At 38.2% G+C, this 27,179-nt stretch overlaps 1 protein-coding gene across 1 annotated transcript in view; it reads left to right on the top strand.

Moving 5' to 3' along the window:
* The window catches only part of LOC139724970 (uncharacterized), a 54,066-nt gene that overhangs the window by 18,827 nt on the left and 8,060 nt on the right, over window positions 1-27,179 (top strand). The window contains exons 16-44 of the mRNA XM_071639401.1: window positions 498-611; window positions 1,299-1,412; window positions 2,076-2,189; window positions 2,888-3,004; window positions 3,429-3,542; window positions 4,348-4,461; window positions 5,123-5,236; window positions 6,158-6,271; window positions 6,756-6,869; window positions 7,525-7,638; window positions 8,025-8,138; window positions 8,650-8,763; window positions 9,211-9,324; window positions 9,985-10,098; window positions 10,681-10,794; window positions 11,432-11,545; window positions 11,849-11,962; window positions 12,461-12,571; window positions 12,911-13,024; window positions 13,420-13,533; window positions 19,465-19,578; window positions 20,077-20,187; window positions 20,784-20,897; window positions 21,495-21,854; window positions 22,615-22,737; window positions 23,085-23,201; window positions 24,018-24,140; window positions 24,406-24,519; window positions 25,197-25,325. Of these exons, the coding sequence (XP_071495502.1) occupies window positions 498-611; window positions 1,299-1,412; window positions 2,076-2,189; window positions 2,888-3,004; window positions 3,429-3,542; window positions 4,348-4,461; window positions 5,123-5,236; window positions 6,158-6,271; window positions 6,756-6,869; window positions 7,525-7,638; window positions 8,025-8,138; window positions 8,650-8,763; window positions 9,211-9,324; window positions 9,985-10,098; window positions 10,681-10,794; window positions 11,432-11,545; window positions 11,849-11,962; window positions 12,461-12,571; window positions 12,911-13,024; window positions 13,420-13,533; window positions 19,465-19,578; window positions 20,077-20,187; window positions 20,784-20,897; window positions 21,495-21,854; window positions 22,615-22,737; window positions 23,085-23,201; window positions 24,018-24,140; window positions 24,406-24,519; window positions 25,197-25,325 (3,585 nt within the window). The remainder of the gene's footprint in view (window positions 1-497; window positions 612-1,298; window positions 1,413-2,075; window positions 2,190-2,887; window positions 3,005-3,428; window positions 3,543-4,347; window positions 4,462-5,122; window positions 5,237-6,157; window positions 6,272-6,755; window positions 6,870-7,524; window positions 7,639-8,024; window positions 8,139-8,649; window positions 8,764-9,210; window positions 9,325-9,984; window positions 10,099-10,680; window positions 10,795-11,431; window positions 11,546-11,848; window positions 11,963-12,460; window positions 12,572-12,910; window positions 13,025-13,419; window positions 13,534-19,464; window positions 19,579-20,076; window positions 20,188-20,783; window positions 20,898-21,494; window positions 21,855-22,614; window positions 22,738-23,084; window positions 23,202-24,017; window positions 24,141-24,405; window positions 24,520-25,196; window positions 25,326-27,179) is intronic.

The following is a 27,179-nucleotide window of genomic DNA, read 5'->3' as shown; positions in this document are numbered from 1 at the left end:
AAAGAAATTTTATTCATATAAAGATTCAGGTAAAAAGAAAGTGTCTCATACAATACATAAAGACAAATGATCCAAATTTAACAGGCAACTGCGAAACAACTAAATAATGTAAATTCGATTCCAATTAATATCAGATACAAAACCTTTAGTTTTCTCAGACATATATTCCTCTACTTTCTACGCTTGCTTTAAAAATTGACAAAGATGGGTGTAACGATTTCTTTTTATTTCTTACAGAAAATATAAAGTATTTTGCCTACAAATAAACCACGTTGTAACATTTTGGATTTTCTGTAGAACCAAGTATAAAGGAACTTCTAGTAATTTGAGTTTGATTCTGTAACATGATTTCTTGTACTTGAGAAATAAACCATTGGGCAAACATTTAGTTGCTCAGTGTAACGTCGATTGACAACGTGCATGGTCTCATTTGAGTCGGACTAATACATTGCCATTTCTCTTTCTGTTTGTGTGCTTTTGTGTGTGATATTCAACAGACGTACCGGACTGTACGGACACCACATGTCTCAATGATGGAGTCTGTCAGGATCTCACGAACGCATTCCAGTGTTTCTGCAACCCAGGCTGGACGGGAACCCGGTGTGAAAACTGTACGTAGACCCCGTGGCTAGACGACTCCGCCAAATTTACATTTTTTTTTCCTATTTTCGTTTTTCGACGAAATTTTTTCGTTTATTAGGGGATAAGTAAAGACATAAGTAGCCTTTTCAAGGAAAAGAAGATTCCAAATTGAGTCTTCTTATATCGATGTGCTTCCAACAAATGTTAAAGATTATGTTTAAAAGTAAAACAGTACGGGGCCTCATGTAAATAAGTTTATGAATTGATCATCTTTGAGACAAAATGCTATACTCTCAATGGAACTCAAAATTTTGTTAAAGTGATCTCAAAAATGAGGTCATCTTGTCTCATATTAGATATTCTCAACATATCGGAATTCTGCAAAATTTGGTGCTTTGATTGCCTTCTTTAGTTTTTCCTATATAGTTGAGTCTATGCGCAAAAACAATTTTGATACCATTTGGTATAATAGAAACTCTCTAACATCGATTTTCTCATACATATTTTCATTTTATACTACGAGATCGTAAACAACAAACACTAATGCTCACAAACCTGATGATATAAATGTATTTCACATACTTATGTCAAGTGTTCGATTCTTAAATCATTGCTATTATTTCTGGCAGGGACTACCTTTCAAAATACATATATGAAATCAATATCGTTGTGATTCATTCATTTTTCATGTATCATCACACATTTTCTGCAAACAGCTGTGGATGAGTGTGCCTCGTCCCCGTGTCAAAATGGTGGGACGTGTTTGGATCAACACTTGTCCTACGTTTGCTCTTGCGCCGCTGGATACACAGGCACAAACTGCCAGCAAGGTATGATATATGCGATTGATAGTGGCCTCTGAAAGACCCTTTGCTCTGATAATGTGTTATCTTGTCCATACCAATATCCGTCCCAGACCGAGCACTCCTTTTGTATGTGTGTATGTGTGTGTTTTTTTTTCTTAAACTCTTCTTTATATAATTATCTTTAACACGGAAGGACACTTTTTCTGTATTTAATTTTGAATAATGCAACGAGCTGACAGTATCTGGATGGACGTTTAAACGGATAATTGTTTGAGATTGTAAACGAGGCAGACGTGTTTACATGCGCAGTACTGGAATTGACATCATAATTTCAATTCATACAAAGCAAACTCGCATTCAGGCACCATGTATATGCAGGCGAAGCGATTTAAACTTTTTCACTGTCTCTTTATAGTTCAACACAATGGTTCGCGAAAATGTTGTTTTACAATTTCACGCGACATAGGAAGAAATACTGATAATGACGTCTTTAAAGCTTAACAGGATAAAAAATTTCCTCGATAATTGAGATTTTTATCTCAATTTAGATACTATCGACTATTCTGTTGCTCTCTCTCTTTCGAAATAGATATTGGCAGTGTGTTCAATGATATGCATACTTATTATGACAGCCTGATTATAATGTCTGGTCTTCTCCTTTTTGATGTTATGTTTGACTTGACACAGACATCAATGAATGCCAGAGCAATCCGTGCCTTAATGGAGGAAACTGCATCAATGACATCAACATGTATGAATGTGACTGTCCCTTGGGATGGAGCGGTGACAACTGTGAGATAGGTATACAACTTTCGTCTTTAGAACGCTATTAATTTCAACACCAGCATTTCAAAGAAGCGATACAACTTTCGATCTTTCCCTGTTTGTATTATTTGATTTAAACCTTCAGAGTTGCTTCCTAAGGCTACTACATGGAATTTTTAATAACGAGATGATGTATATAAGCATCTCAAAAATATTTTCTTTATTGTTAATACCATGGTATATCCAATTCTTAGTGTAGTAGACATACAACGCGTTCTATAGTTAATGACACGTCTCTCCTACTGCGCTGTGCTTGTTTGAGAGGCAGAATAAGAACTTTGGCACGTGTGCTACCGGAGCTGGCGTTAAAGTTCTTCTGAGCCTTTAAAGCCGAATACATTATGAATAACGTATTTTTTGTATTCGAATACAAAGAAATACAATAAGACAAACACAATAAGACAAATACAAGATTATTTGTCATGGGCAAAGTCTACATGTCAAGAATTTGGTAGAGCTAAACGTTCATACAAAATGAAACAAAATAAACGCCTTGGAAAGCCGTCAATAAGTATGTGAAACGGTCTTCCGAATTCCTTTTGACCAGTTAGACATCACAGGCTTTATAGATAAGTGAAATTTTTTTGTGTGGTATTTTCCTTGATTAGGCCTAACTGTTGTTCAGTACAAACTTTACTGTATCATTTTTTCTTATTCTAAATGCTCAAATACAGATCTAGACGAGTGTGCTAGCGATCCTTGCCGTAACGGAGGAAGCTGTCTCGACAGGCCCGACTATGCATTCCAATGCTTCTGTCAGCCGGGCTGGACAGGCGATGTGTGTGACGAAGGTTAGTAACAAGCATTGTTCTAACGTCTGCGGCAAGAGGATAATTCGATCATGAAGTTTTAAAATAGTCTTACATAGTCAATAGAATTGCAAACAGCTCTTAGTTAAACTATCGAAACATTTCAGGTAACAGCAACTGAATTGTGTTTAATGTTGTCTGGCTGAAGATAAAAGATAATCATTCACTAGAATTCAATATTTCAGGATTATTCCGAGCACGGTCGTGCTTAACATTAAATGATGATGTGCATACACATACAGCATTCGTGTGATTTTTTATGTACGTGTATGTTGACCGTGGGAAACTTCAGTGATATTTACCCCTTTTCGCTCCGACTCGAGGTCGAGTTATGATTATGACACTTTATGAGCCGATTATTATGCTTATGAATTTACGTTTTTCCTTCGTAAATTGTTTTCTTTAGATGTGGACGAATGCTCATCCAATCCATGTCTCCACGGCGCCACCTGCATCAATGGACAGAATATGTACACTTGTATCTGCGCACCTGGCTTCACAGGGACCAACTGCGCAGAAGGTATAGCATGGAGCAGTCTCCCAAGAAATTAATTAAAGGGATCGTATAGTTTTGGTTGAGACCTAATTTTAGGTTTCTAATATCTTTTGGTGAGATAATGAGAAACCTCGTATGAAATATGAGAGCATGTAATTGAGGAATTTTTATTTGAAAAATGGTTTTGAAATGATATCCAAAAAAGAGCGATTCTAATAAAGTGTGGGACCCACACTTTATTACGATCGCTTTGTTTTACTTTGTTTTTGGATGTTTCAGTCATTCCAAACCCGATTTTCGTCAAATAAACTTTGAATTCCTTTTAAAATGGTATGTTCTGTACTATATCATAAGTGTTTTCTTAGTATCTCGCAAAATGTTAAAAGCCCAATTCTCATCTCCATCAAAACTGTACCATCCCTTTGAAAAATAGATTTTTAACATAGATATGTCTGATTATTGTACACTACTCCCTACGTTGGTTAAAGCGATTTCAGTACGACGTCTCCAGATGTCGATCTAAACTTTGAAGAGTGCCAGAACGATGCACGTCACTATCACACCTTTTGTGCATTAAACAATGTAAATGTAAAAAAGTTAATGATAGATATCAAATAATCGGTATGGTACTATGGTAGGTCTCACCGTAGAATATCTTTATTGTTTTCCCCGACAAGATAATAATGGATTGATTCCTCTACAACACAGCGAATTGCAGAATATGTAGGTCTACACCGGCGTACATTGTATGGCATTGCTGCATGTTATGTCACATGACCTGATATCACGTGACATCGAGTAACATTGCGTCATTTCTCCCCCGTTAAAGATATCAATGAGTGCGCCAATCAGCTGTGTAGCGGACGGGGCCAGTGCAATGATCTCGTCAATGGCTTCTCCTGCACTTGCCAGCCAGGATACCAAGGCACAGAGTGTGAGATTGGTAAGCATCTTACGTCCTTCATGCACTCAACCCCTTAGGCTTTATTCAACCCTGCCTCCACGCTGACACTCACTCTATCAAAGTGTCCTCTATTTCGTACCTACATGGATTTCTCTTGTTCACTGGCATCACACAAGTTAACGCTTCTCAAATACGTGCACATAGCACTTGGCAGACTCCACATTATCTACCTCCAATGACTCTGTCTATTTGTTGCCCAACTGCCTCTTTCTGAATGCTATCTACAATGATCCTTAGTCAGCTGTTATCACAAAATTGCAGAGGAAGAGAAGCACAAACCCCATTTTGAGATGTATTTATCTAATTTAATCGGAGAGAATGAAGACGCGTTTTTTATCTTAATGTCACTTTTAAAAAAAAGTGTTTGTCGCCTATTTTCCTCAAACGTCTTGAAACGGACAGGATAGCTTTGTCATTTGCGTTCATAGATTCAATGCATGCTTAATGGTATTCGATTCAATTCAATTCGATTCAATTCAATTCAATTCAATTCAATTCAAATTCAATTCAATAAAATAAAGAAATATGTCATTATCTGATCCGACAAAAGATACAATTTTTATGTAAAATGGAGGCCCGCATTTTCTGTTTCTTGTATTCATTTCTGATTAAAAAGAATTGACATTTTTCTTCTGTACAGAGATCGACAGGTGCGCCACGAATCCGTGCCAGAACGGCGGGTTCTGCAACAATTTCCTCACCTTCTACACGTGTACATGCCAACCCGGCTGGGAGGGTGTCAACTGCCAAATAAGTACGTATGCAATTTTTTCATATTTTTCCTTGGGTGGAACCAGTCTTGCAATAGCTGACGTTCATCGTGGCAGAGATGCTTGCTTTTTGTGTTTATTTCATTGTTCTTTCCTATGAGAATGATTACTCGCCGCATGGTACATGACAAGAGAAAAAATGATCAACAGCGCCTCTCATAACCTGTGAAAACATTTCATATGATTGATCTACTTAAAAGCAGGGAACTGTCTGTTCGGTCAAACCAGCAAATATACTTTGAGATCTTTTTTTTTTTGAAATAAACATGCCGATATGACAAGCTGATCCCTTATCACCTGCTATCGCCATCTTACATTGATTGCAAATGACTTATGATTAATGAAATAAAAAGAACAACCACTGAAAATACACACGGTTAATGTCTGTCTGTAACGAATGGTTAAATACATCATTAAGAGTACCGTTTATTTTTTTCACTACCTTACAGAGAAGAAATATGTATCAGCAAATCACTCGTCTTTTTAAGAGGGTGCACATCAATTATGTTTTGTGCGGTAATGGATGCTGTCTGTGTTGTTAGTCAGTTCTTAGCATCCCTCCTACCTCTGAGATTTTGTCAACTACGTAGTTTGTATCATTTTAACGCAACCATTCAGGCTAATATGGGGGAGCGACTAGGAAGAGATAACCTCAAACTGGTGGCACATCAACATTTACCATCAACCTTGAACCACAATACAATGAAACATTCCCTTAAAAGAGACTTATGAAAAAAAAAATCACTTAAATCTACCGTCGCCGGTCTTTTATTCGTCTCAGCCTAAGACCCTCAAACGTCAGACCTTTCCCTGTAACTCCCCAAAAGAAATGGTTATAATAAAGTAATGATACTTGCGCTACTGCATATGGATGTTAACTTGTCTTGTTTGTGTTTTTTATTTAGATACGGACGATTGTCTTGGCGAACCATGCAACAATGGGGGTGTCTGCTCAGATCTGGTCAATGGCTTTTCTTGTGCCTGTACAGCCGGCTGGACAGGCACACTCTGTGACATCAGTGAGTATCAGAAGCATGTGATGACGTGCATGAGGAGACGCTCATTTGCAGAAATTGTAACTACTCTGTGACTGTTTAATTAACGCCAACCTTTGAAATAGCTCACTCCCTTTTATAGCATGTCTATTTGTTTATATGACACAATTTGGTAGCACCTGCGCGAAGACTTTCGAGTCTGGTTTGTTTTATAAAACATAAAGTACGTCACATATCCACTTTGGCTTTCCTTGCTTTCGAAGCTGATCAACGGAGGTGTAGTATTACAAAGAGGGTTTTTTTTTCAAGCACCTTTCTAAAAAAATCTTCAAGTAAATCCTTTTCAAGAAACTTCGAGCTGGTAACATTTAAGGACAAACTGGAGCCCATTACATATCGTGCATCTCACCTCCAATGAATGATGTTGTAAGCTAAGTAGCTCTGATGGCATTTAATGATTTGTGATTGAAATAATAAACATCGAAATCTTTGCTTCTCTTTTCTCAAGGTATCGATGAGTGTGCCAGCAACCCCTGCAATAACGGCGGCTTCTGCGTAGATCAAGTCAATCGATACGAATGTATCTGCGCCAACGGGTTCACGGGGACTCACTGTGAGACAGGTAAGCCCCTCGGGTTTCGCTCAATGTCAGCTGTTTTCCTTAGCGAATTCGTTATAACAGTTCGTGTATGAGGGAACGAGAGTCCCATGCACTCGACCAGATGCTGCCGAAGAACGTCCACCCTGTCACTGAAACATTAATCGAGGTCCGACGTAAAGTGTGTACTCTTGGATGATTCACTAATTGGTTAAACCAGCTTCCTTCAGAAGGGCACGAATGATTTTTGGGTGCTTTCTTGACTTTAATGATTGATGAAATGTTATGAAATTAATCATATAGGTTCCTGGAAAAGCGCCTTTATACCTTCTAATTGATGTAAATCAATAGCCATCAGTAAATACTCCAACAATACATTATCGACTGTAAGTAAGTAAAACAATATTTTTTTTTAAACCAGAAACTGATAATTTCAAACAAATCAAAAATTTAATTAATCTAATTGAAATAACGCCTTGACACTGAAACGACCTCATTCAACCTAGTTTAGGTTAGATATTACGTGGGATTAGTAAATAATACTTCTCCTTACTTCGAGAAGTGTTAACTATGTTGTCATATTAGGGGTAACCACTCTTAAAGGGTAAAGATTTCACATTTTCCACTTTTATTTCATGCTGTACGTCAAAATGCTAACACTCATTTCAACTCCAAACAGAGATCGACCAATGCCTGGTGCAACCATGCCAGAACAGCGGGAACTGTATAAACCGCGTAACCTACTTCAATTGTGACTGCGCGCCCGGATACACGGAGTTTGACTGCAGTGTGGGTGAGTGACTTCTACAAGTGAATTGGAAAAGTTTGAGATAACCTTGTACGATTATGAACACACAATGTCCTTGGTACGATCCACACTGCAACATAATTGTTGTCATGCTTTATGATATAATCTTCTCTACACAGGAGGTACAATGCAATATGTAAACACAAGTACAACTTTCCTCGGAAAAGGGAATTTGATAAATGTCGTATGTGTGACAAATTCATAGCATATGGTAAACATAAGCTGCTACCGAAGCTTCTCACAAAACAATCTTTAAAACCGATTGACACACTCTTTTTCACAGAAAGATCTTGTATTTCAGTATTTAATCAATCAGTTGGTGGTTAATTGAAAACATTTTGAATGAAAATACAAATTTCGTCACTTTGCAGAGATCGATGAATGCCGAGACAACCCTTGTCGAAACGGAGGAAACTGCACAGATTTGTTAGCGGATTTCAGCTGCGCCTGTGCGCCCGGATATACGGGGAAGACTTGCAATGGCAGTGAGTTACTCAGGTTTTATAGTCATCATGTATGAATAATTTGGACAATCTGCGCAAAAGGAATTTAAAGTTCAAATATTTTAAGTGATGACAGCGTGGAGGGTAAATATAGCATTCTTTCTAAGTCTATAGAAGTATGATAGTAATCGAGAAGCAGCCAAAAATTCCTATGTGTGAAAGGACGAAAAGTAATGGTGATGACAGGCACTTGTTATTTTGAGATAAAGACATAATAACTGATTTGACGCACAGGTTGATGCATAAGATCCAATCGAAAATATTTTTAGGAAAAATCAAATTTGTTGCTCTCACGATTCTTATTATAGTGCAATCCTATGTAAATTGTACCTATTTTGTATGCTCATTTGGAATGCAGTATATATATCTAAGTAATATTGGCAATGCTATCCCCATTACCTTATGATTGTAATCTTCAGTAGCATAATTTATAACAACGTTTATGTGTATTTTGCAAATATTCAAGCTTCAATTAAAATATCTTTCCGTTAAGATATCAATGAGTGCTTAAGCGCTCCCTGTCAAAACGGAGGACGGTGCTTTGATGTCGTCAACGGATACAACTGCCAGTGTCTCCCGGGATTTACCGGGACTCACTGTGAAACCGGTGAGACCTTGACTGTATTTATCTACTTCGTAAGAGTAATGCAAGAAATAGCTGCAACTTGCTACGCTGAAATTGTAGTCACCAAATATGAATCAACAAGGATCACAAACGAGTATTTACATGCTATCCATCCAGTGCAAGTAGATACGGAAAACGACAATGTGTTTACATTTAGATATATCCAGATTTTTTATTCATTTTTTGTGAAGATTTTTCGCTTTTTCTGTTCGTCTTGTGCAGTAAATAATATCTGTTTACTCCAACAAGCAGAGGGAGTTCGAATTCACTTATGTCTTATACATATGTTGTGATAATATTTGAGGAGGAGTTTTGCAGAAATATTCATTTAATCCGAATCCATCTCGAACCATATCACTCATGTACGATTCGAGCGATTTATTAAATCGAGCGTAATCTCCTTTAATAGAATCCGTTTATCTCATACAGACATCGATGAGTGCGCTAGCAGCCCCTGTCTTAATGGAGGTACCTGCACGGATAAGGTGAACGGATATGCGTGTGCGTGCACAGTCGACTGGACCGGCGTCCACTGCGAGACAAGTAAGGGGGAAACACCAATTTATTAAACCCAATATTTACACACAAAGACAGATGCCAACAGGGCAAAATCATTTAAGTCCACGTACGCTGTTCGGTCTAGACGTTCCAAGGGCAGATTATTAAAACCAGTCGATACTTCTGTTGCTGTTTTTTTTTTTTATTTACTCTGCTGACACGGTATAAGCTTGGTTGGGAATTTAGTTTTTGTTTCCCTTCGGTTTATCTGATATTGAATATTTTGGGATGCATATTATAAATTATCGGTTAAGTGTGTGAAGGTGACTTTCTTTCGAAGAAATTATTCCTACAATTTCTAATACCTTTGTAACTAGGACCATGTTTTTTACAGTAGAATGATTTAATTTAATTTCGACGATAGTTGCGTTATACAATATTATGCACTGTAATAGTTGAGTATCAGTTTTCTTGACGATTATGTAAGTATTCGTACTCACTTATCAAACTTAGTACTTTCATTACTATGATGTCTTGATTTTGCAAAACATATAACCTGGTCCAGATTCTGATTAGTATGCATACACACGCTTGACAATCGCAGTCAGTTAAATGACATATTCACCAGAAGTGCATTGAGAAATGTGACAGGGCCAGTGTTTTGTTTTTGGCAGTAGGAATTCAAGTAACTTTTCCTTTCTTCAGGTCTGAGTGAATGCAGGAGCGAGCCATGCGAAAACAATGGAACTTGTGTGGAGGGAGACAACTCGTTTTCGTGTATCTGCGCTTCGGGATGGACCGGCGTAACTTGCGGAGAAGGTAATGGAAGGCATACGGGGCCATCATTGCTCGATACTTTTAATAATGGAATATTCAGGTTGTGACCAATGATCTATCACCACCTTATATCATAAATCGTTCAGATTAACTTTTGTTGTGGTATTTTGATAGTGTTTTTTGCTTTGGAAGTCACCAGTCGACGTGATGATAAATATGGCATTAAGATTTTTCGATTCCTTTCTTGTACATCTTATACTTTTATGATATACTTATGCATGAATAATCATCCATTCACCTAGAGTATTAACTCTCCCTACGTGGTTGCAAATTTTAGTGTGTGTGCATGTAAGCAATTAAGAGTATCTTTAAGATTTTTAGACTTTTTTGTACTCATTTTATTGCCTGGCAACACACAATATTCCTTTAGAAATTGATCAACACATCTTGATTGAATTATGAAAATCATTTACCATTTCTAATCAAAACATCGATCAACTGAAGTGATTGCCAGTTAAGTAATAATTCTTACTGCTGATGCTCACCAGCCAGTGTAGGCCTATATTAGAAGTGATGAGTGAGGGAAATATCAATAAATTTAATGAATTGTCTATACTCTTCCAGATTTCGATGAGTGTCACAGTTCCCCTTGCCAAAACGGAGGGACCTGCATAAATGGCGCCAACGAATACACATGCCGCTGTACTAATATTTGGACTGGACCCCGATGCGAATTATGTGAGTACGATGAAGTGTTGTGATTATTTTTATGACAAATGTGCAGAAAGTAAATGTACACTGGGGTTAGGGTAGGAACTTTCTGCCATTAAAGGAGAACATGAATTGGAATATCCATAGTGTAGGGCTGACGTCTAACCAATTTTATTTATAACATTGCAAAAAGAAAAAGGGAGAAATGAAAATGACAACATAAAATCACTAAACAGCCATATTTGCTACACGAAATATTCTTTTGAGATGCTATCATCGTGTACTGAATAGGCAAACTATTACTTTTTGTTTATACACATAGCTGTTTACTATGTTTTTTGCGCATATATCATTCAGCAGGCATAATGTGCAATTAAAACATATTATGGGCCTCTTTCTGAAAAGGCCAGGGTATTGCTATTAGAAAGAATAGCTTGGCAAAACGTGGACAGCATGCATGATAGAATCAAAGGAATTAAATCATTGGTTGATTGGCGAGAAAATCGCATACACGAGGTGGGTCACATTTGTTTAACCCATAATTATACTCTGTGCATTTATACCTCACCCATGATGAATCCAACATTCAAATCGCTCATATTTGAATTTTACCTTAGGTACTGTAGTAACATGAATCATAATTGATCTTCCTTTCCCCATATAGCTGTGGATGAATGTGCCAGTAATCCATGTGGGAATAATGGTACTTGCCAAGATGAAATCGGAGGATACACGTGTTTCTGCACTTCAGGCTGGAATGGCCCTCACTGCCTTCTTGGTAAATTGAAAGTTACTTTATTTACTTGAACAATGTGTACCTATTTGAGGTTTGTCACAAGAACAGAGACAAGAGATGTAACATGCGCAAGCTGGTTGATTAAATGATTGTCTTTCGACATTATGTAATTGCACATAATACCTTCTTAAAAGAGCGTGGATCGACATTGGGTAAATGAGTTTTATATTATCAATGTACTCTTATATGTGAATATCAATTTCAAGTTGACTAGAAATAAAAGAAAGATTGTATCGGGTTCTCTATTTCATTGACCATACCGTCATGTGTATATCTCACCCTCAGACATTAACGAATGCCTCAGCGAACCGTGCCAAAACGGTGGGGCGTGTACCAACCGGCAGAACGGCTACCTGTGCTCCTGTCTTCCAGGATATACCGGTGTGGAGTGTCAAATCAGTGAGTTCATAGGATTTGATCCCTGCGTTACATCATACCCATAGTATCTGCTTCTTTTTACTTTTTCGCTGTTTGTTCTTCTTCATATTCAGAGTCGTTTTTGGTCCGTATGTGGACATTTACTTGCCATTGGATGTACTATACAATTAAATCAATGCAACAAACCAATAATTGATTAAAAAAACTTGAATATTGCCAAATATCGTAACTCATCCTTCCGTTTGTCCTGCTATCTGTACAAGTCTTGAACACATCTCTTCCTTGTACAGTGGTTATATAGTGCCTGGTCATGAAATTTCCAAAGTGGCAATTGCAGTCGATTAATTTGCATGAGAGCTGTCAATGTTTTAGAGTTGACTAACTTCTGAAATGGCTGAAAAGTTCTTACTTTCTGCAGAAAGAGATAACACATTTAAATGATATCTAATTTGTCTTGTATCGTAATCATGTCAGCTGTTCAGAACTCACCACTGGTCCTCGTTTCTTTTTCTTGAATAGACATCGACGAATGTGCCAGCAACCCTTGTGTAAACGGGGAATGTATGGACGAAGTCAATGGATTCATCTGCGACTGCAGGTCTGGCTGGACTGGAGACCTTTGCGACGAAGGTGCGAATCATAATGGGGTTATTAATAACAGAACCATTTCCGTGATTTGCAAAGCATTAACTCATTACCAAACCGGGACACGTTAAGACGTATGCCATAATTTCATGAGATGTATGTTCTCATTCTTGTCTACAATGTCTATCACGTTGATGTTACGAATGAAAAAAAGAGAAATTAACAAGAATATAAGATTTATACAAGAATGGAATTTATAGATGTTAGGACTAGTCATGATTTAGTTCCCACGAATACATACTACATCACATGGTAATAGAATATATATGTTTGGTCACACAACATGATAAAATGCCATAACGCAGCTTAAATGTTTCCTTCCAGATATTGACGAGTGTTCCAGTCAACCCTGCCTGAACGGCGGGACGTGTGACAACCTGGAGAATCGCTTCCAGTGTCGCTGTTTGACCGGGTTTTCCGGAGAGAGGTGCCAGATTGGTGAGTGTGATGAATCGTGCCAGTACTTTCACTTTCTGTATCAAGAGGTAGTGCCCTCCAGTTGTCACTTTGTAAGGAATTGAATGTTTTTCTCCCAATACCACGAAGTGCTGCATAAAGTACGATCAAAGACAGTGGTTAAAGGTCATGGAGTCTTCTGCAGAGGCAATCAAGGTACAATCTATGTACAATCTTTGTAAGCATGGTAAGAGAAGATTTAAAATCCTACCAACAATATTTACGTACAACGCACATTTCCTTTTATTTTTTTCCTTTCATTGATATTCTCATTTTTTTATTTTGTCAACACATTGGCGAAATACCTGTAGAGAGTTCGTATATAATTATCATGACATTGGCTTATCATCTGTATTTACGTGTATTTGTTTGAACAGAGGGAGATGACTGCTCCGGTGATCCGTGTCTCAATGGAGGAACCTGCACTGATGGAGACAATGCTTTTACCTGCGAATGTGCAGCGGGTTTCACGGGGATACGATGTGAAACAAGTAAGCACGATCGAAACCGAATTCTACCACCTTACGATATTCTACCACTTTCATCGTGCTATTTTGTAATCGCCGCAGACATGCGGTCAGATTTTTAATTGAATTGTTCTTTGTTGTTGTTGTTGTAATTATGCTTAAGTTTACCAAGATACCATCAATGACTATACGTAGTGTCTGTAAATCTTATTTTTATGCCTCCGCAACGAAGTGGCCGGAGGCATTATGTTTTCGGGTCGTCCGTCCGTCCGTCCGTCCCGTTTTGTTTTTGTCGATATCTCAAGAACCGTGTGGTGGTTTTACATCAAACTTGGTATGAGGGTATATCCTTGGGGGATAATACTTTGTGTGGATTTTAGGGTCACAGGGTCAAAGTGTTGTGTAGCGGATGTTTTGCTACTTGGGATCGGTTGATATTAATTCTGAGAGGTACACATCATAGTAAAAATGAGTTTCGACACAGTTCATTTGAGTTTCCATACGTGTGCTTTACTTGAGAGGCGTTTTGGAGGCGATCCTCTCTCTTCGAGCGTCAGAATCCAAGTCTTCTTCTCTGCATGTTCTACAACTTGTAATTCACTTCATACATTCAATCATGAGTATTACACTGTTGGTTACACACTATGAATGGATGAATGGGGTGGAGTCTTCATGTTAAAGAGGGGTTTTAATTGGGCAAAACTTTGGTTGTTATAGGAACAAAGGCGGGACTAGTTTTATAAAGGAGGTAGTATTCTTGGATTTGGAATGAACAACAATTCTAAGTAATCAATGGGGGAACGGCAGGATGTTTAGGTTTGGCTTAGCCTGGTCGTAAATTAGGTGGGGCTAGAAGTACCCAAGGGATGATGAAGGTCGATGACTCACTGGATGAGGTGGAGAGTATTGGTAGGGGTCATTGACTGGTGGAGGTGAACTGGTGGTGTATATCCAGTCATCAATAGAATGGGAGGGGGTAGTGATAACTTTGTGTATTATTACACAACATCCCTTTTGTTTGGAAATTAAGACTCCTCTCTTATTTTTTTTTTTTTTGGAGGGGGAATGGGTTTACACACGATAAAGCAGTATCAATACTGGGTGACAAAATTAAAGGCGATTGACCATGTACAAAACATGCTTGTGAAACCGTTTATCATAGTTCCAAACTCTTTCATACTTTCTCTCTTTCTCAAATCCCTACAATAATAATTTACAATTAAATCAATTAAACCAATAACTGTATATGAAATGCACGATGAAGACATTTAAGTTCTTCTTTAAGTTCTGCTTAAAAGACTTAGTCATGCCGAGGAGGTGTATGATACATGAACTTATTTTACCATTGAGTGAAATATCCTTGTCTTGTTTGTATTTTGGGAACTATTCAAGTTACCAAATTAAGATATCATATTCAATAATGTCTTTACCATTTTGAGGATATAGATTTAAAGCAAGTCAAATTAGATTGTGCAGACTTATGCACTATAATAATACATGTATTTACAAAATGTTGTGCAGACTTATGCACTGTAGACAAATCATTAATGTGATCTTGCCTATCATAAAACAATGGCAATTCATGTAACACAAAACAGAGTAAAAACAATTCGCTGGTCATTATTCTGTGTAGTGCGATAAACAATCTGATCCAAATAACAACCTTGAGTGCTTGTATCTAATGCACTATCCATACATATGTCTTCGTAATAAAATCATTGGGAAGATAATAGGAACGCTCAAGGAATAAAAGTCAAGTATATGATCCAGGCAAAATGTCATTCAATTTTGAAGGACTATCATAGAATGTCATGGCTTACAAACCTTTCCTATTTAATCATATATGCAAATTTCCCAATTGATAAAAATTAAAACATGAAATGAACGTGGAAACAAGCACTTTCAAGCTTGCTTTAATTCTAACAAGTATAATCTCAACTTGCAAGTAAATGAATGTTCACTTAATGAAACAATTATCGTTCATGACAAGTACTTTCAAACTTGTCATGTCACATGTATATTACTAGAAACAATCAAATTGAGTCAAATGTCATCCATCAATCCACATTGAACTAGATACTTGATCAAATCTTTCACAAAAGAGTATGCTGAAATAACTTCAAATTTCATCAAACATAGGCTACTGAATATCTCATCAATATGGTGGAAGGTCAACAGGTATACTCAAGGTATTGATAGCGTCTATGTTAAGAGGGGCCCATATACTTCATTTTGAGGTATCAACATAGAATAAATTCACCATCAATCCTATCCTGTTAAGCAAAGGTTTCCTTCCATACTCTTCCATACTAATGTCAAATTGACGAACGATTGAACAAGTACTTTCAAACTTGTTAGTATCATTTAAACGAGTCATTCAAGCTCGTTACACATCAAATTGATGCCACATAATGATTAATATCGTTCAAAACTGAACATACTGTCTTGCAAAAGATATAATCGTAGTCAACATTTAATGGATAGGATGACTATCCTAACATAACCTTTGTTTCACACTAAAAGGAAGTTACATAACATAACAATATAACATAACATAACATGGTCACATAAGAATACGATTTTTTAGTTCGCCTGGAACTCTGTGCTACTTGAAAATAAGAGAAAAATGAGACTATTTACATAATATACAATCATCACGAGAATTGGTCAGTCTTCTATGGTTTTCTCTTTGAATTACAATGGGTGTGTATAGTATCCTTGTATTATCTTATGTCCAACCTGTACTGTAGATGAAGTAATGTTAATTTTGCTTGTGGAGGCTGTCATGAACTGGTCAACCTGTCTTGTCTCTTTTTTTTTTTTTTGGGGGGGGGGGGGGGGGGGTCTTGTCGATATCATTTTGTTTTGAGCTGTCCAGCTACAATATCCATGTATACAATTTATGTATGGTCAGGAGTGTTAGGGGTGAACGGTTCAAGTACTGTTTCTCTCGGCAATGGTCCTTGGGGGCACATTGCATTTCATTCTGTCTGTCGTCGAGTCTGGGTTCAGTGGAAACGTGATTGGGTCTGTTAGTTTTATGGTAGGACACATTTTATGTCATTGTTACATGGTGAAAATGAAAGGATATAGTTTTGCATGTTGTTGAACCATGCTGGTAGTGATTTTTTTTTATAATAACAGAATGAGAAACTCTTGATTGTTGAAAAAGAGAGTTAAATTATACCATTGAGTTTATCTCTAGTGAGTGCAGCATCCAATGGTATAGAAGTTAGTGCAGAGTGTCAATAATCTAGCCAAATTCTAAATAGGCAGTGTATACTCCATATTCCACTCTTGTGCTCGCTCTCATTCAAATTGGAACAATGAAATTGTGTTTCACTTACCGGTCATAATAAAGGATTTGACAAATGTTGACACATAGCATGCCGAGGATGTGTCGAAAGAAGGTAAAATTTACAAAAAAGAAAAAAGAAATAAGTATGTTCTAATCAAAGTGTCACTGTACAGAAAATCAATTTCAGGGATGAATCAGTCATTCCAAGTGTCAATCTACGAAATTGCTGTGGGTCGCGCTAGTTGTTGTCCGTTGTTGGGGTTGAGTAGATTATTTCGCGTGTCGATGCTAGTTGGCGATGTCCGTGTTGTGCAGCCGTGGTCGCGGAAACATACATCATGGACGTCGTCTGGTAGGTCTGGCTGTCATCAGCGGTGGGGTGATCAGTCTGTCAATCCTGTAGTAATAGGGGTAGTTCGTTGTCTAGGTCGTCGGTATCAATCATCTTCAGTTCTGGTGGATGATTCGTCATGGCAGTGTTTTGTCGAAATTTAAGTTCAGTCAGGCAAAACGGGTGGTTGCTAAATATCATAAATGTTGATCCAGCGGGTCTACTGAAGGGTTGTTACAGAGCTGGCAAATTGTGCAATGATAAGTTTCGTCAATTAGTCTTTGACGTCCACAGTACAGCAAGACAAAAATTTACTGGTCCTGGGAAGATGAAACTTTGCTCCCTTTACTGGTTATAGATAGCAGTTCTCCACAACTTTGTTTTGCTTAGCAGCAGCTGATGTTGATCAGCAGTGTTTCCTTGTTCTCGTAGCAGTCAAGTCAAAGAAACTGGATTCTCCCCAATGTTTTTGTGATGAATTATTCCAATTAAGCCGGATTCTCCACCATGTTGTGTAGCGGATGTTTTGCTACTTGGGATCGGTTGATATTAATTCTGAGAGGTACACATCATAGTAAAAATGAGTTTCGACACAGTTCATTTGAGTTTCCATACGTGTGCTTTACTTGAGAGGCGTTTTGGAGGCGATCCTCTCTCTTCGAGCGTCAGAATCCAAGTCTTCTTCTCTGCATGTTCTACAACTTGTAATTCACTTCATACATTCAATCATGAGTATTACACTGTTGGTTACACACTATGAATGGATGAATGGGGTGGAGTCTTCATGTTAAAGAGGGGTTTTAATTGGGCAAAACTTTGGTTGTTATAGGAACAAAGGCGGGACTAGTTTTATAAAGGAGGTAGTATTCTTGGATTTGGAATGAACAACAATTCTAAGTAATCAATGGGGGAACGGCAGGATGTTTAGGTTTGGCTTAGCCTGGTCGTAAATTAGGTGGGGCTAGAAGTACCCAAGGGATGATGAAGGTCGATGACTCACTGGATGAGGTGGAGAGTATTGGTAGGGGTCATTGACTGGTGGAGGTGAACTGGTGGTGTATATCCAGTCATCAATAGAATGGGAGGGGGTAGTGATAACTTTGTGTATTATTACACAACAAAAGGTCAAAGGTCACAGGTTATTTTGTGAAAAAAAATTGAAATTTCATGTTTTTCTCCATATCTCGCAAATGGTTCAAGGTATCTTCATGGAACTTAGTATATATGCTTGTGCCGATGGGCAGTGATTATCTAGGGAAGTTGGGGGTCATGGGTCATAGGTCAGGGGGGTCAAAGGTCAAGGTCAACTCCTCAAAATATCACTACTTTCCTTATATTTATGCAATGAATGAAGGTTTTTTTTAACTTGATGTATACATGTATTACCCAATATATATTCTGTGGGAAGTTTCTTGCCAAAAGGTCAAAGGTCAAAAGGTAAAAGGTCAAGTGAAAGTGCTGAATTGCACTTTTTCCTCCATATCTCAAAAGTAACTCAAGGTATCATCATGAAACTTACATATTTATGCATGTTCAACCTAACAGTGATTCTCTTTGGAACTGTGAGGTCAAAGGTCAAAGGCCAGGTTTAGATAATGCTATTTTCCCATTTGATACTGAAATTATACTTTTTCTCAATACCTTGAAAAATTACTCAATGCATAAACTTATAAAAGGGTCAAAAGTCAAGTAAAAATCATCAGTTCCCCAAATACCTGCACTCTGACATTTTAATCATTCATCCAATTGAACCTAGTTCTAGGAAAGTGAACATTTAGCACATTTGTGTCAAACCTGTCATTTTAATATTTTGTCAATTGTTTGAAACTGTCATCACACATTGTCAAGACATTGTACTATAGACCTATTAGGAGAACCATGCATTATGGAGGAGGCATATCAGTCGCCGTAGCGATATATCTAGTTTTTTTAAAGTTTCCAGTACACCAAAGCTCATTATCAGCGTATGTCGTTAATGTAAACACTATCACCCGCCGAAATCTCGGGGATCGGATCCTTTTGATTAGCACTGAGTCTACGTACAAGAATGATGGCCTATTTGATTTGTCGCTCGTTAAACATTCGTAACGTCTTGAGTCGAAACTATGAATTCGATTCGAGTCGTCACACCGAATGATTTTCTTTACTGCAATGAAACAGCCCACGCAGATACGACAGAGTTTCGCTAATGGCTTCAGTACTGATGCCGCATTGGACAGCCCAAGATTTCTACACTCGACATGTCTTTAGTAACAAGAACTTTTGAATCTAAATCCTTCACTTGGAAATGTCATGAAAATAATGTGACATATTTATTTCCCTCTAGATATCAACGACTGTGAACAGAACCCTTGCCAGAATGGAGGAATATGCGTTGACATGGTGAATGGATTCTCTTGCATCTGTTTATCAGGCTGGACTGGGAATCTCTGTGATACAGGTAATCTACATAATATATACTGCTGTTGGTTACATCTCCTCCCCATCCTTACATGATTACAAATTGTAACGCCAATTGTATACCACATATATGGTATCAAAAAATAGAGTGACTAACATGTATGGGCTCAACCAATTTTAGTTTGTTGGACATGTTTTCCTGAATGAAGACTGGGGTTTCTTCATATATTTCGATTAATATCAATCAAAAAAAAAAGAAAGCAATGCAATGATATCAACGTTCCGTAGGAAATCTACGGTGATTAAGATGTTTTCAGTCCGTTTTTCATCTCAAAAAGTACGCAAAATACTCACTGATCCACACGTTATCCCTGTAAATATTCTCACGTTGCCTTGTCATTCCGCAAGTTTGCCTACGTAACAAGTATATTGTGTGTCTGTCCTTCGCGATAAGCCAGAAAAGGTACCACATGAAATCTGAGGAATATACAGAGGGAATACAGTTTGAGATATCACAATCTGTTATATTTTGCCACAGAAATCAACGAATGCGACAGCAACCCTTGTGTTTTTGGTGACTGCGTAGATGCTGTTAATAGTTTCACCTGCTCCTGTGCCCCTGGTTACCGAGGAATACTTTGTGATGAGAGTAAGTATGTATAGAGATTGTCTGTTCTCCGAATAAGCACAAAATTGTATTAGTTTGCTCCTCTAGCTCCAGCGTTTGTTTGTTTGTTTGTTTGTTTGTTTGTTTGTTTGTTTGTTTGTTTGTTTGTTTTGGCCAAACTGAGTTCAGCTGTTTCAATAAATAAATGTCTCATTGCTTTTTCAGCAACAATCCTGACATGGTAGAGGACACACACAAAATGTTTTATTTTATTTTTTTGGCATTAGGTGACTCTTTCCTAACACAATCCTGTCTTTTAAGATTTACAGATATCAAACTGCCTTCTGCAAGTATGAATTCATGCTCAGTGTAGTTACAACTGTAATTGATTAGTTTCCTCAGAAATCTAAGAAGACAAAGTGTCATCTCTTTACAAGATTCCAGAATTCCAACTCATGTATCCAGAAACACATAAAAAGTAGAAGTGATGTATTTGACAAAGAATCTTTAATATGTGATTGAGAGTGACGACAAAGAAGTCATATGATATGATGTCGTCGGTGGTTTTGATTGTGAATGGAGGGAGAGAACACACTCGAATGTGACCTCTGAATTTAACATCTCTTTTTTTTTTCAAGACATCAACGAATGTGCGAGCAACCCCTGTCTAAATGGTGGCTCCTGCATAGACGAAGTCAACGGCTTCATCTGTCAGTGCCCCGTGGAGTGGGGTGGCGACCGATGTGAACTCGGTAAGTTCTCTATATCCCGGAACCATTTCCCATCCGTTTTAGTGCCCTGTGCTACTCTAGACCTTTTGAATGTATCTTTTAGATGGTTCTGTGTTCTGATTCAGGAACGGTTCGGAAAGGCAGAAATTACAACATAAGTGGAAAAGGCAAATTAGATGGTGATTCTTCACAAAGGCAATGCAATAACGTCGATATGAGACGGAGATCTTATTCGCACAATTTGTCTACATTATTGCATAAATTAATGCAATAAGAATGTGCTTATGAGTATTGCATCCTCCGGATCTGAGATTCTATTCTAACCATGAATATATGAAGTGAAAACATTCGCAAACAGACGACTGCATTTCGATTTGACAAATTTAGAGAGGGTAGAATACATGGTATAGCCTTAATATGTTATGATACTGACCAAGTTTTTTAACGAATGTCTGCCGTGAGGATATCACTTTAAATTTGCGATTTGCATTCGAATGATATTGATATCTTGTGATGATGTTTGTGGGGGCCAAGGCCAAGATCGACAGATCTGATTATAGGATATCAGAGCGTGAGGAAGTTATCATATTAGTCATATACTCTTTCGTGCATCTATAGCTGGCAGCTGCAGTCGAAACTACACCCTCACAGCCGACCGTCAACTCACCCTGAGCTCTCCCAACTACCCGGCCAACTACGACAACAATCGCTACTGCCTGTGGTACGTTACCACTCCTCCAGGCAGCCACATCCTCGTCTCCTTCGACGCAATGGGCACCGAAATCAACTACGACTACGTGTCCGTTGGCAACGGGTTGGACGTCAGTGATCTCGGCTCGCGCGTGGTGTACGCGTCGGGCTTCGAGTTGCCGCCTTCTTTCCTAACGACAGACAACTTGGTGTGGACGCTGTTTACTTCAGACGGGAGCAAAACAGAGGCCGGCTTCAGAGTCACCTATACGGTCGTTGACAATGCCGGTAAGTTGGGATTATGCCAACTCTTCCACGTCACACCTGCTGGTGACCCTTCGATTGGAAAGAGTGGAAGTGTTCCCGTTGAGTGCAAATTACAACATCAAAAAAGATTCTTTCACTGGAAAATAGCATTCCCTTCAAGATGCTTTCACACATCGCCCAGTCTGATAACTCGATCTCAATTGACTTGACTGATTACTACTTACAGTTTGGTGGCTCTCCAAAGAACAGCATTGGGCAATCGTAACTTTCAGTGAGAATCGAGCAGAGAGTCAATGAGATTACTTTGATTTATGGTATTTGATTATGATATCAAAAATGTAAATCTAAGAGAGGGTGCTATGGCAAATTCCGGAATCAGTCCCTCATCTGTAGAATATCACAAGATAATGTAATTTGTTAGTATATGATGTGCAGAATGTAAACGCATCCATGGTGGACCATAAACCGAGATGAGTCTATTATTCTTTATGTAAATTCGAAACCTGGTGATATGCTTGAGATGAAAAAACATCATACCTGGTTTTCCTACTTAGATTGTCAATTAGAATCACACCGAATTCAATAGAGAGCGAGAGTCAAGATGACGTGGGAAGAGAAAAATTAATCCCTGGTTTGTGACATCACTGCATTGTTCTCATGAATTTACAATGTTTCTTATTCCCTAAAAGTGAGAAACACTTGACCTGTTGTCACTTTCACATACATTCTTTCGGAGTCATCATTCATATTGCCTTTGACATTTCGTTTCATCTGCAAACAGATCTTGTTGACGAATGCACCAGCAACCCGTGTCTGAATGGAGGAACATGTGTCAACGGTGTCAATCGCTTTGACTGTCTATGCGATCGATATTACACCGGAATCTTGTGCGAAACTGTAATCGGTATGACGTCTTTATCAACCACTGTTTTCTTTCTTCAATAGAGACCCTAACAATATTATGAGCCAATTACTAAGTGCATCAACACGATCAAGCTTACTTCATAGTTAGAAATGGAACGAAGTAAAAATATTCACTACTCACGTGTTTCATGAATTGAATATTCACTGCTGACGTTATGATAAACATTGACAATTACTATGTGCCAGTGCATTGCAGTACAATATTTAAAGCACGCATTAATTCATTTTATGTGCATTGTCGAAAGCCCCCAGAAGTAAGTCATGATGTCTGATTCAAGAAAGGCCTATGAATCAAATAATCGCTCATCTGTTTCTCGCATATTTCAGAGATCAACTTTTGTGCCAGCAGCCCGTGTCCGGAGAACACCCAGTGTTTCAGCGATCTAAGCGGGTTTACCTGTCTCTGTCCAGAGGGCTTTGCAGATGATGCGTGTTTGGTCGTTAGTGAGTATGCCCAAGGCCATGAAATAAAACTAAATGAACTGCGCTGAACTGAACCATGTAACCGTAAAACATAAACTTCACCATAAAAAGACGCGTAAAAGACACTTGGCTTTTAATTATGGAGAGCTGTTTGAGGGGATCCGTCGTATTGCGATGTATAATGTTACCACTCGTTTGATTTTCTTGTTTCCGTCTCAGAATAAAATGGTAGAAGTCGTGACTCGTACTGGTCACAATTGTAGTAAAAATAGAAGAATTGTGAAAGTAATGACGTATAGGGGTAGAGATGGTAGCTGAAGTAGTTGTGACAGTAAACGCAGCTGTGAAAAGAATAATATCATAGTTGAGGAATATTATTGTGGCTGTATTAGTAAATTAATGGGAGAAGTGGGAGTTGTAGTACAATTAGTTCAAGTAGAAACAATGAAGGAACTTGGAAAATGATGTGAAAGTATTCTCTGAAGGTAGCACGAGGCAGCATCACACACACACACACACACACACACACACACACACACACACACACACACATAAAAAAAATAGTTATTTGGGTTTTGATAGAAGAGGAGGAAGGAGTCGGAACAATACGAGTATCACTTACAGATACACAGGAGGTACTGACAGTAAATTACTTGTGAACGTTCCGAAATTTCCTCTGTTACGTGAATTTGAAGTATTGAATAACATCAGTGTGAAATCTGTTGTTTACTGGTTGCTTGAAAAAACGGGCAGTTATCGTGATCATTACACTAAGTTTACAATACAATTTCGAGGAAGCCCCTTAGATGACGATGATCCACTCATTTTCATGTTTAGACGTAGCTGAAAGTGGTCCTTGCGACGACTCCCCGTGCGCCAATGGAGGAACTTGCCAAGTGAACGGTGACGATTTTCAATGCACATGCGCCACTGGCTGGACAGGCGATCGTTGTAATATTGGTAAGCTCCGTGAATGATTATCCTTGCACGATATTCAGTCTTAATGTAAATTCCATGCGTTTTCCCGAATTGCGATAGATTAGAATTTAATACCTTTTTATTCAATCTAACTACACAGACCAGAGTTTAACGCATCATTATTTTGAAGAACATTAGAACAAAGGAAATTTACCATGTGTAACTAAATAGTTGTAAAAATGACTGCATGGGATGACTACTCCTCTTACATTGGTTTTACACTTCTTTGTCATGCGCTGTGAAACAGATATCAACGAGTGCTTGAGTCAGCCGTGCTTCAATGGTGGAACGTGCATCAATGGCCAGGGGATGTACCGGTGTGAATGTTGTGATATCTTTAGCGGCGATCGCTGCGAAATCAGTAAGTCTGTGACATCTATCATTATACATGTAATACAGTAATATGGATGCTGCTGATAATGACGATGCTATTTCTACTGCTACAGTACGCGGTGCTTATAATGGTAATGATTGAATTCGTTCTTATAATGAAAATTATGATCGTAGAAGAAAAAGAAGAGGAAGAATAGGAACATACACGATGATAATTGTAAAATCAATTACAAAAGAAAAGCAGAATATTTTATGTGAGACGCTTTCCCAAAGGCCGTGGTGCCAAAATCACGTTACACGGCTGTTACATAAAAAACTTTATTCTGCATAATTGCTCTAATCAAACCCACCTCTAAATTCAACGGGGTGTCTACTGGACAAGGTTTCCACTGTCACAAAAGGTCAGATTCCAAGGAATAGAATTACATTGACGTGTTGAACCATTGCAAAGATACTGTGATGATAGAGATTTTGTATCTTTTCTTTAGTACACTGTATAATTTTCATCTCAAGACAAAGAAGAAACCACCTCTCAGCAAACTGGTTTAAACCAAAGATTAAGTTTCATTACATGTGTTTGCAATTCTGCAATTCTCTTACAACCAGTTGTTAATCACAACTGCCTTTTGAAAATCTTGCACCCCATATTACCAAAATTAATCTAATGTTGATTCTTCCCTTTCCATTTCTGTTACCTTAAAACAGGTGCCGGCGAAACTATCTGCGACACCAACCCGTGTAAGAATGGCGGAATGTGTGTACCGCCACAGGACAACGGCATTCAGTACACTTGCATTTGCGAGGATGGCTACATTGGCTCTGACTGCGAAGTCGGTGAGTGCCGGTTAAGGTTTATACATCCACATCAAAATCATAAATCTATCTGTAATAATAACAATCACTCTAGGAGAAAGCAAACAGTATCAGCTATATAAAAAAGATAACTTGCATTTTTGGGTGTATGAAGTGAACAGTTTTTCCAAGTGTGACTGCATAATAATTATGTGATGACATCAGGGGGGCGTTTCATCAATGAGTTCGTCGGAGTTTTCACCGACAAATTTGCTATCAGCCAATCAGACGCAAGGATTTACACTGACAACTGTTAAAAGCTAATGAAATCCTTGGTCTGATTGGCTGATAGCAAATTTGTCGGTGAAAACTCAGACGAACTCGTTGATGAAACGCCCCCCAGGAGCACATCATATATCTCGTCCGCACTACATTGTTCGTGGCGCACGACTATTCTTGTACAAAATGTTAATTACTGTAGTACATGTCAAAGAAACGGTAGAATGTAGGCGTTCACCTTTAGGTTTATTTATTTATTTTATTTATTTATTTCAGTTTTATTTCCACAGGGTAGTCTCATCAAGACCAGCAGGTCCTGCTCTTCCAGAGAGCCCTGCCCATGATAAAAATACATAAACATTCATCATAACACAAAGTTAATCTTCATACATTATTGAACAGTAAAACATTAAAATCTACACACATGAATATACTTATCATAATCCACACAATCAAAATGAAATAAAATCATCTCAATAGATATATTTCTTTACATAAAATAAAAGTGAAATAACCCATCCCCTCCCCCCCCCCCAACAAAAACTAATAATTACAAACCCTCACGCCTACGTACGTACACACAATGCAGGCCACTTGGCGCAGACACGTTGGTGTACCAACCCGAAAATCTAACCCTGCCATTACTCCCGCACACGCACGCACGCACGCACGCACACATGTATACCGTTACACACACACACACACACACACATTCACACACATTTACATACAAACAGACACACACACATGCACAGACACATCCGCGCGCACACACACATGTACACACACACACACACATGCACACATACACACACGCACACGCACATGTGCGCACACACGAACACACACACAACACACACTCGCTCATACATCGTCCCATACTTTCTTACACTCCACTTCCAAATGCATAGCGAACTCATGCATGACACATAATGTACCTGTATGGGGGATGCACATACACAAGCGGAAAGGTGAGACCTCCGTGATTACCCGTGCGCCTACACTGTGCGTACACACATACACGTGCTCGCGTGTTATACACAATAATTTTGTATACATACAGTACGATAACAATCATTCATGTGCGTGTATAAAATAGTAAGATTAAAAAACAAAACAAAAATGTCACACGTCTACGATCTGTACTTAAAACCTTCATAGAACAAAGTGGTATGGGGAAATCACCTTCAACATGCAAATACGGGTAGAACAAAATGATCAAGGCACCGCTATAGACAAAACAAACAAACAAACAAACAAACAAACAAACAAACAAACAAAAGAGGTACCCGCACTCCTTCCCGTGCAGGGTCACAGAAATAACCTATATGGTATGTGTGATTTCCATGTCACCTTACCCTGGACCTTAAGCAAAAATAATAAAATCCAAAGTTGCTGTTTAAAACACTGCAAAGATTTACAGTTTTGAACGAATAACGGTAGTTTGTTGAACAGTTTTGCTCCGGTAACTGCTAAGGTGCGAACCTTAAAATCTGTCTTACATCTTGGAATAAATAAGGGACTATTAATAGCATATCGCGTAAAATGATATACTGGTCGTTTACTAATACATGAATTCAAATACATTGGGGCTATATTATTCAATATTTTAAAAAC

This window comes from Diadema antillarum, unplaced genomic scaffold (genome assembly GCF_040938485.1).
Source record: "Diadema antillarum isolate AM-2024a unplaced genomic scaffold, OU_Dant_1.0 scf00000000, whole genome shotgun sequence".
Lineage (NCBI taxonomy): Eukaryota > Metazoa > Echinodermata > Echinoidea > Diadematoida > Diadematidae > Diadema > Diadema antillarum.
Note: the sequence above shows the minus strand (reverse complement) of the source record. Positions and strands in the feature narration are given on the sequence as shown.